Source organism: Lonchura striata, chromosome 8, assembly GCF_046129695.1.
Source record: "Lonchura striata isolate bLonStr1 chromosome 8, bLonStr1.mat, whole genome shotgun sequence".
NCBI lineage: Eukaryota > Metazoa > Chordata > Aves > Passeriformes > Estrildidae > Lonchura > Lonchura striata.
Window position 1 is genome coordinate 8,626,422 of NC_134610.1, and position 10,270 is coordinate 8,636,691.

Genomic DNA, 10,270 nt, shown 5'->3' on the forward strand with positions numbered 1-10,270 from the left:
GGTGACAGATATTGCCACATTATTGTAAATATAGCACAGGTAGTTTCTGGTATATAATGTTTGTAACATCCCACTGAGGGATGTTACATTGGCACATTATTGTAAATCCAGCCCAGGGAGTTTCTGGTATTTAATGTTTGTCACATCCCACTGAGGGCAGAGCCCCACACGCTGCCCTGCAGGACAGAGCTGCGGCAGGGCAGCAGAACATGTGAGAGATAAACAGAATAAACAACCTGGAAACCAGCACAGACCAATTACGGCTTTTTCTTTGGCTGCGGGGCTCAGAGACTTCCCACAACCTTGGAACCATCACTGCACAGCCCCCGACAGGGCGGAGGCCGGCCCCGCGCGGCGCTGCCTCCGCCGGGCCCGCAGAGGGCGCTGCCCGGCGCCCGTCGGGCCCCGCGGGCGGCGGTTCCGGCGCTCGGCCGCGGTCTCCGCACGTGTGTGTGTGCGTGTGTGTGTGTGTGCGCCAGGAGCGGCGTTCTGCTCCCGCCGCCGCGATGTCGGTGCCGGCTGCTGCCAGCAACCTGCCCATGCGGCTGCTCCGCAGGAAGATCCACAAGCGCAACCTGAAGCTGCGACAGCGCAACCTGAAGCTGCAGGCGGCCCAGGGGGCAGGTACGGGCGGGCGGCGCCGCGGAGCCTCTCCCCGGCTGAGCGCCGGCCGAGCCGTGACCAACTTGGTGTTGTCTCCCCTCTCCCTCCTCCTTCTGTCTCTGTCTCCGCCGTGCAGCGCCCTCGGCCAGCGAGGCGGCTTCGCAGGGGCCCCCGGAGGAGGAGGAGGAGGAGGCGGCGGTGCCAGAGGCGCCAGAGGTGGCGGCAGCGGCCGAGGAGGGCGCGGAGCCTGCGGACGCAGCCGGACCCCGCAGCGGGGAAAAGAAGAAAAAGAAGAAAAAAAAGAGAAAAGCGGTGGCCAATGGAGGAGATGGTGCGTGTTCTTAGCAAGGACAGCGTGTTTCCCAGGGCTGAATTAGTCTGGGAGACCCCGCAAGCGGCTCCTTAGTGCCGCGGCGTCGGGGAAAGTTTGAAATGCCATGTGCCGGTGAGGTGTGCGTTTTAAAGTCCCTGAGGTCTAAGGATTTACCCCTTTCATTCCAGCTGCGATGTTTGAATTCTTAATTCATACTAGTAACCAATTTATTTGTTCCATAGGATTGTGCTTTGTAACGTTGACGGGATGTTTTGCTTATTTATGATTCAAATACATGCCCTGTGTTTCAGGGCTCTGTACTTGGCTGTGCAGCCAATACAACTTTGTAGCAATATGTCCAGCGTTTGGGAACATTTATATATTATGAAATTGAAATATTCTTAAAAACTACCAAAAAAAACCCAAAAAAACCTAAAAAAACACCACACAAATATTGCTAGGTTTGCACATGTTTTTATATGTCTAGATTTATAGATAGATATCTAGACATACATGAGGAATAGAAGCTTTCAGAGTTTTGACATTATTTAATTTTTTGGGACATGCATCATGCTTATGCCAATGAAGAGATGCTTTAATCTCCAAAGATTCAGGTACCTAAAATGCAACTTCTCACATACCCTGAGCACAAACAGTGTGGGAAATTTGGTGTTTGCATTGCAGATGGGAAAGAATTTTTTAACCAATTTAAGGACAATTTATCTTACTTTCACACAAGATGTCATATGATATGCGTCAAGCTAAATTTTTTCAATATGCAAAATGGGCTGTGTGGAAGAAACTTGGAGATTTTTTACTATCAGAAAATTCCATAGATTTTTTAGAATCCATAGATTCCACAGATTTTTTTACTCTCAGAAAATTCCATAGAAACCTTGTCTCTCCTCCAGCCCCCTTCTAGCCCATGGAAGATCAAGATCTTTGTACATGGTTTACAGACTAAAGGAAATTCAGTCTGTGGAACAGCTTTTCATGATAACCATGACCTTTGCATTTCTAACTAACTGGTCTTCTGTAAAAATAACACTCCAGATACAGAAACCAAAAAAGCAAAAACTGAAGAAGATGAATCTGCAGAGGTAGAAGATGAAGATAAGCAGGACTCTGGAGAGAAAGAAGTGGAAGAGGAGGAAGATGAAGTGCCCAGTTTGCCACTAGGTGTAACAGGTATCTTGTGTTCTCTTCTTCATGCATGGGCAAAATCCCAAGGTCCAACACTTTCCTTCCAGAGCAAGTTGCAGTTTTCAAGTGAGCTTTGTGAGTCAGGTGTTTGGATATGTGATGTGACACTGGCAGCTGTACAGCACTCACCCATCTGCTGTTCTTGGAAATTTGCATTATATACACATCTGTTGGTCCTGCAATTACTAGTGAAAGTGTTCTTTAAACCTATATACTCATAAGCTTATCTGTAAAGGAAGAAGTCCATGAAGAGCAAGCTGGAGGTGTAGAACTAGTAAATCTGACAGAAGAAGCAGTGCATTCATCTTCATTTTTGTTAACTCTGTGTAGTTTTCTTATTAACTCAGTAATACAGAGTATTTTGCCAGTGTCTTTGGATGTTGTGGTAGAATGCAATAAGAAGTCCTTTGATTTTTTTCCATATAGGTCAATTTGAACTGGTTAATCTCAGATGGCAGAGGAAATAGAAGAAATAAGTTTAAATATTTTTTATTCTGCCCCTCACTTCAGGTGCTTTTGAAGACAATTCCTTTTCTTCCCTGGCTGGTTGTGTCAGTGAGAATACATTGAAAGGCATAAACGACATGGGGTTTACACACATGACCGAAATTCAACATAAAAGTATTAAGCCTCTTCTGGAAGGCAGGTAAGAAATAGGGTTTTTAGTCACTCTAATGACCCCAGGTGTTTTGTAAATTTTGCTGGCAAACTACATACATGAATCACAAAATCAAATAATGGTATTAATGTTGGAAAATACCTCCATGATTATCGAGGGGCCTTCCACTGACTAATTGCTGTGACCTGCCTTTTCCAGCAAGCTCCTAGTACCAACTCCACTGGTCTTCTTTAAGCCACGTTAGTTTTTTACATTGTCAGCATGGATCAGAGTGAGATTGCTCTTCTCTTGGTATGGTCAACTAAATACTTCTTTTTCTGTTGCTGATTACAGGGATATTTTAGCAGCTGCAAAAACAGGCAGTGGAAAAACACTTGCGTTTCTCATTCCTGCAGTAGAGCTCATCTACAAGCTGAAATTCATGCCTAGGAATGGTAAGGCTCTTCATTGCACAACTGAATTTTACTGCAGAGCCATTTAGGGGGTTGGATGAGTTGTAACTGACTCTCTGATGCATTTTTTAGGTACGGGTGTTATTATTCTTTCTCCTACTCGAGAGCTGGCTATGCAAACCTACGGAGTTCTTAAAGAACTTATGAATCATCACGTTCATACCTATGGTCTGATAATGGGGGGCAGCAACAGATCAGCAGAAGCACAGAAGCTTGGAAATGGAATCAACATCATTGTAGCAACACCAGGAAGACTGCTGGATCATATGCAGGTAGATACAATATTGATGTCTAATCTGTTTGTTAAAACATTAAAACTCTTTTCCCTGTCTGACTGTGAGTTTATTAATCTTCTAGAACACTCCAGGTTTCATGTACAAGAACTTGCAGTGTTTGGTAATTGATGAGGCAGATCGAATCTTGGAGGTTGGATTTGAAGAAGAAATGAAACAGATCATAAAACTTTTACCAAGTAAGAAAAAAAAAAAATCTCTCTTTCCTGGAAACCACTTGACTAACATTATGTCTTCTTTCTGACTCTATTATTATAGGAGAAGTTATTAATTTTTATAGTTCTGTAAATGAACTTCATAGTGGTTTTCTTACTCTGTCCTTTTTTTCTGCTAGCCAGTATACATTACTTATTCATCATCATTTATCTGAAGAACAGAGTTTTCAAATGCTGTTCAGAGATATATTTCTATTCATATAAAATCCTTTTAGTTTAATGTTTCCATTTTCTCATTCATTGTCCTCTGTGTGTTTATTTCCTGCAATTCATTATTTCCTAATAAGGTTTAAATTCAAGGAAAAAGGGCTTCTGACTTGCAGGTCAATCTTTTTTGATACTTCTTGGAGAAGTTTAAGTATTTACCTTAAATTTTTATTTTCCTAATTTTTCATGTAACTATTCCTTGTAATTGATGTATTAAACACAATTTAATTGTTTTTTTAAACAAAAATATGGTAGTATTCATGGATATTAATTTAGAATTAGAAGATTAATCTCAGTTTTGTTTTGTGTCTGAATTGGATTGCAAATGATTATTAACATTTTTACAGAGAAAGAACGTTGTGTTTTGATAGCGGTTAGGATTTTGGGGGTGAGGACAGCTGAAATAAACATGGTGTACATCCCATAATACAACTACACCTTTTTGTTTTGTCAGTAGCAATATGTTTGAATTAGAATTTAATTGGAAGATTTGCCCAGGGAAGTTTGCAAGTAGATTTTACAGAATCACTATTTGAATTCTTCTTTAAAAAGTGAGGCTGTCTTTCAAATATTTTCCAGAGCGCAGACAGACGATGCTTTTCTCTGCCACACAAACCAGAAAGGTCGAAGATCTGGCAAAGATCTCTCTGAAGAAAGAGCCACTGTATGTTGGGGTTGATGATAACAAGGAGACAGCAACAGTAGATGGTCTGGAGCAGGTAAGAGAAACATTAGTGGGAGGGTTGAGATCTCTGAACACACCAAGCCCTGTGGTTTTTTTCACTTGGGATGCTTCAGATGTATAACTGTTTCGTTAGGATTTTTTCACAAAGTAGCTCTTCCCTGAGGTAATTGTGTTCCTAAAGCACAAGTTTGCTCCTTACTACTTTTATTTAACAATGTTTAAAATTTTTGCAGGGTTATGTGGTCTGTCCATCTGAAAAAAGATTCCTTTTGCTCTTCACATTCCTCAAGAAGAACCGGAAGAAGAAACTGATGGTATTTTTTTCTTCATGTATGTCAGTGAAGTACCACTATGAATTACTCAACTACATTGATCTGCCTGTTTTGGCCATTCATGTAAGTATCTTATTCATTGATTTATTTTTAATTATTCTGATAACACCTGTAAGCTGTTATTGGCTTTATCTTTGTCTGGTTTGTTTCAGTCCAGTTTCTAATAAACAGACAGCCTGCTCACAAAACTGATGATGGTCTTGATTAGTCTGTAGAGGAAGGAGATAATGCAAAGATTATATAATAAAGCTTCAGTAATCATTCTTGCTATTTTTTGAACCAGTGCTGAACACAATACTAATTTATGCTCTCTGTATAGTAATAACTCTGTTTTCTTCAAAGAAGTGACCTTTCACATGCACAAAAATTCAATGTGTGGAGCAAATTTTTTGCCAGAGAAATTCAGAGTCTTATGCCTGAAGTGTTTGATGCTTTTCCTGGCCAGGGTGATGTTTGGATTTACTATGCCAATTCTTACCATTTGGATGGCTATTGTAAATTTTTTATCAAAACCACAAAATGCACAGTTTAGAACAAAGAATTGACTGAAAGTCTATGACATAAACACTTGCAACTAATTATAAATGTCCTTTTTTATTTTGTTTTTGGGGGAAATGTCTTGCTAGTCTTTGATAGAACTGTGACAAGTAATCCGTTTTGTTTGGTTGTTTGCTTTTATAACCTGTAATCCGTCTAATATAATGCTAGACTTGCAAATGTCCTTTTCTTGAAAAGTGAAACATGTATGTTGTGCTCGTGAGAAGAATGTTTATGCAATTTTTAATGTTTTGGGAGATAGTGATACCCTCTGAGGGATGCCGCTTCTTGTAACTCTGTATGGTTTATTTTTTTTCCTTTGTTCACTTCAAAATAGTCCTGCTTGGTCTATACAAAACCACGATTTGGGATATGTCTCAAATTATTTTTTAGTTGATATTCATCCCCAGTATGTTTGTTTCCTTTCAGGGTAAGCAGAAACAGACCAAACGTACTACAACGTTTTTCCAGTTCTGTAATGCGGAGTCTGGAATACTGCTGTGCACTGATGTGGCTGCCAGAGGATTGGACATTCCTGAGGTTGACTGGATTGTCCAGTATGACCCTCCAGATGATCCAAAGGTAAGCTAAGGAAATAGATAGGAACAGCAAGAAATCAAATCCTGTCTACAAACTTAGTTGCAGAGAAGAGCTGAAACTGCTGCTTGACAGAGGGCAGGATTCAGACATGGGCATATCCTGCTGCTCGTTTCTTTCACTGCCCTTCACCAGCTCCTAGGAAATGCTGCTCCTAGCCAAGACCTTGGTTGCCTTCTTGAGAATTGCATTTTAAAATATTGTTTGTGCTGTGAAATTAAAATCTAATCAACTAAACAGCCAAACACTTCTCAAGAGGAGGGCGAGTTTACGTACGCATCCCTGAGCTTTCTTTTGTTTAAAGATAATAGTCTTACTTGAATAAAAGTCTACTGTAAACAAGGGAAATTCAAAAATCTCTAAAATCAAGATTTAATTTTCAGCTACTGCAGACTAAGATCTTTTTTCCTCAGTAAAAGATAAAATGCTTTAGTCAGGGGCTCTGTCTCAGCGTGATGTTGCTGTGCGCCTTCAGCATTTGTTTTCCCTTATCCATGTGTCAGTGCCAAGAAAAAGTTTTACCAAATAGTGAATGATACCTTACATTATATTGAGGTTAACTTTGGTGTATTTTTTGTTGACAATTAAGACTGCCTGACCTTGTTGTCTGTTATTCTTTCCAAAAGGAATATATCCATCGTGTTGGTCGGACTGCCAGAGGAATAAACGGAAGAGGACATGCTCTGCTCATCTTACGACCAGAAGAACTGGGCTTCCTTCGTTATCTTAAGCAAGCCAGGGTAAACTTCTGTACAGTTTTTAAAGGCAAAACCTGTTGGTTTGGTTTGGTTTTTCAAAGATCAGTTTCATTTTATTTGATTCCAAAGAAGCATAGTATTCTTTTAAAGGTAATCATTTTAACAGAGCTGCTTGATTGCTGTCCTTATGGACTTGTTTTGTGACTTTTAACTAAAATTATTTAACTTCTAAAGCAAAAGTGGTAAAAAAATGGTGTCGTACTGAGTGTCTCTATTACTCTGGCTTAAAGGAAGTGATAATACTGTCATATTGATGTAAAGGCACTTCACAGATACAGCTGTGGTGTTAAAAAATCTGTTATCTAGAAGATTGTTTTCTATTTGTCCTTGGTCTTAAACACATTCACTATATTTACACAGTTTAAATCATGTTGATGCTTCATTTCTTCTTCTGTTTATAAGGTACCGCTAAGTGAATTTGAATTTTCTTGGTCAAAAATCTCAGACATCCAGTCTCAGGTATGACACTTCAACTACCTTTTTTTCAACTATCTTTGTTATAATTTGCATGGAGAATGTTGCAGTCTATAATGACTGCAACTCAAAATATTTTTGCTTCTTTAGGAATATTACTATATAAGCCCATGTGTTAATAAAGCCCAACATCAGCTAAAATTTTGTGCTCCTGTGCTACAAAAATAGCCAAGGAACACAGAGTTGAGTGGAATAGCATAGCTAATTCTGAAGATACGAATTTCTATTGTTGATTACTTCTGTGAATCATTCTTTTGATAAGAGGTCTGTAAAGCTTCTTTGCAGTAACTTGAATTTAAAATAGCAAGTATAGGAAGCAGTGAAGACAGTCCTTACAGAGAGAGGTTCCTAATTAAGCATAATCAGGAAGAAGTGGTACTTAATGTAGCTTATTTTTAGAATGCTGAATTAATGTATGTTAAACATCAAATGAAACACTGGGATCTAATGAGTATTGGGAATTTGGCCCACATCAAATAAAATATCTTAGTCTGGTGTATCTCCATTTTTGTTTAGAATTAATAACTGCTGACGTCACAATGAACTGGCACCATAATAGATCAGGCTGTGCACGGAATTGCATGGAATCACACAGTTCAGGTGTCAGGCTGGCTGTTCTCATACACAAAGTTTCATGGTGTGGCTGCAGGTGTATTGTCCTTGATTAACTTGTTTGGGACAACGCAGTGTAATATTTCTGTAAATTTTCATATTGCTGAGGCTTTGTTTGTACTGTAAGTCAGCTTCAGGATCTTTTGTCCCTCTACATGTTTACAAAATGTGCATTTTGATGTCACAGTTTTGCTGTAGTAAGGAGTGAATGTCATTGCCGCTCATACAGTAAAAAAATGTCTGAATATAATGTATAGACTTTTAACAGTTATAATTATTTATGTCTCTTATGGTTTTATTTTCCCCTCACCAGCTGGAAAAACTGATAGAGAAGAACTACTTCCTTCACAAGTCAGCCCAGGAAGCTTACAAAGCTTATATCAGAGCTTACGACTCCCATTCTCTGAAGCAGATCTATGATGTCAATAATTTGGATCTTCCAAAAGTCTGCCTTTCGTTTGGTTTTAAAGTTCCTCCGTTTGTTGACCTCAGTATCCTTTTACTGCAGTGTTTCAAAGCTGAATTTCTGCATTATAAATGTTCAGTGCAACTTGCTGAATTCCTATGGTACCTCAAGTTCTGCTGTTTTGTTGTTGGGGTTGGAGTTTTTCTGCTAATAATCATGAAAAAGGAACCATGCTCCAAAAGTATTTCATCAAAGAAAATGTAAATATTGCAAATAATATAACTGCAAAAATAGCTACAAACATCTCTTCTAGCACATGTCCATGGTGTACATGCTTCAGTTGCTGTCAGGCAGATTTTGGAATGTATCCATGTTCCAAAGTATTCTTCTTTGAAACCTCCATAGAAGATTATTTTCATTGAAATATATTTGCTTCAGTTTCATAGTCATGGAATACTGGCATAGAGGGGCAAGAGCAGGAACTAGGAGACTGTATTTAAATTGCTGTCAAACCTGACACTGAATGGAAGCAGTAGTGCATTGGATAGTTTAATTGGACAGCTGGAGGAATATTTAGAACCACAAGCACAAAGTTCTGGGTTTCTCTGTAATTAGGCAGCTCAACTTTTCCTCATATCAATAACCTTAAGTAAACCCAAAATGCAATATTTCGAGGTACTCCTTTTTAAGTTCTTTAACCAATGAAATTTCAGATGTGAACAGCAACCGTGGCAGAAGACTACAGAAAAGAGGTGGAGGTGGGGGATTTGGCTACCAGAAATCAAAGAGTGTCCACAAAGCAAAAATCTTCAAACACATCAGCAAGAAATCTGACAATCGGCAGTTTTCTCGTTAATCCTGGTCATTAAAATGCCTTGGGGCCTTGGAGTAGCTTACCTTGATCAAAACCATCTGGCAGTTACTTCCAATTTAAACAGCTCCTTTCCCATTTTTAGGTCTCTTTAAGGATTTTTTTCTTTTCTGGAAACATCTTTTATTTTTCACTTCAGGAAGACTCTCCAGAACTGAGGCTAAAGGAGAATATGGCCAGAAAATTTTGCCATGGTGGTTGTAAGGAAGAAGATCATTTAAATTATCTAAGTCATTATTACAGAGATTTTTATTAAAGAAAGGGAGAATACCTTTAGGTTTTATAGAATAATTTGCTTTACATTTACCCTTCTTTATATGTATACCTCTGAAAACTGTTAGAGTGGACAACATAAGGACATTGTGAGATAAAAAGGTTTTGCTCACATGAATCATTGCAAAGGGTTTTACTGCTCCAGAACTCTGCTTTGGCCATCAAATATGCTGAAGAATATAGGGAGATTCCTTTAGAACTGAACCATGGATGAATAATTAAGGCTGTATGAGCTTGTGAATAATTTCAGACATGGTTATCTGTATAACAAGTAAAGTGTCCAAAATAAAATAAATATCTTACATCAGGTCTGGTACATGATTAATACTGGTTAAATGTCATATAATAGTAACACTGAAATATTTGGTTTTCCTTCATGTCCAGTTTAAATCTGAATTTATTATCTGGGGACGTTTAGAGAGAGACCTTAATCTGGGGAGGTGGAGAGACTCAATAAGTGAAAAAGTGATGTGGTTTATAAATATACTAGAAGGGAAGGAGGAATATAAAAATAAATGGAAGAGGGTGGAATACACATTGGAGACAGGAAAAAATGTGGAGGCTTCAGTACAAGAGTACACAAGTTGGGTAAAAGAGTAATTGCTTTACACATTATTTCCATCTCTCTGCCATTGTAGCAGTAGGTAACTGCTCTTACGAGACTACAGTGGTGGTGAGAAATGTTCAAAAATTCCTGTGTCAAGGAAAGACTAAAATGTCACAAAATCCAGAAATGTGGGCCACCTGTGATTACCGTAAAACAGCTTTGAATTTACATTTAAAATGTAACCCAGGAGCAGTTACAAATACAAAAGCATAA

General features: G+C 38.9%; 1 protein-coding gene across 1 annotated transcript; it reads left to right on the forward strand.

Annotated features, from left to right (window-relative positions):
- The first annotated feature begins 421 nt into the window (after positions 1-421).
- On the forward strand, positions 422-9,757 carry DDX18 (DEAD-box helicase 18). Its single transcript, XM_021548691.3, has 14 exons — positions 422-624; positions 740-934; positions 1,970-2,104; positions 2,630-2,765; positions 3,072-3,172; positions 3,263-3,462; positions 3,548-3,662; positions 4,485-4,624; positions 4,824-4,985; positions 5,889-6,041; positions 6,683-6,796; positions 7,217-7,273; positions 8,214-8,391; positions 9,020-9,757. Exons 1-14 carry the CDS (start codon positions 507-509, stop codon positions 9,160-9,162), a joined length of 1,947 nt encoding a protein of 648 aa, XP_021404366.2. The 5' UTR covers positions 422-506; the 3' UTR covers positions 9,163-9,757.
- Positions 9,758-10,270: the final 513 nt, after the last annotated feature.

Bases quoted from the DNA above. Each gene is read 5' to 3' on its own strand.
- DDX18 (XM_021548691.3), top strand. From the start codon at position 507: ATGTCGGTGCCGGCTGCTGCCAGCAACCTGCCCATGCGGCTGCTCCGC. The intron at 3,173-3,262 runs GTAAGGCTCTTC...TGCATTTTTTAG, and splicing joins GAAATTCATGCCTAGGAATG to GTACGGGTGTTATTATTCTT. The intron at 6,042-6,682 runs GTAAGCTAAGGA...TCTTTCCAAAAG, and splicing joins ACCCTCCAGATGATCCAAAG to GAATATATCCATCGTGTTGG.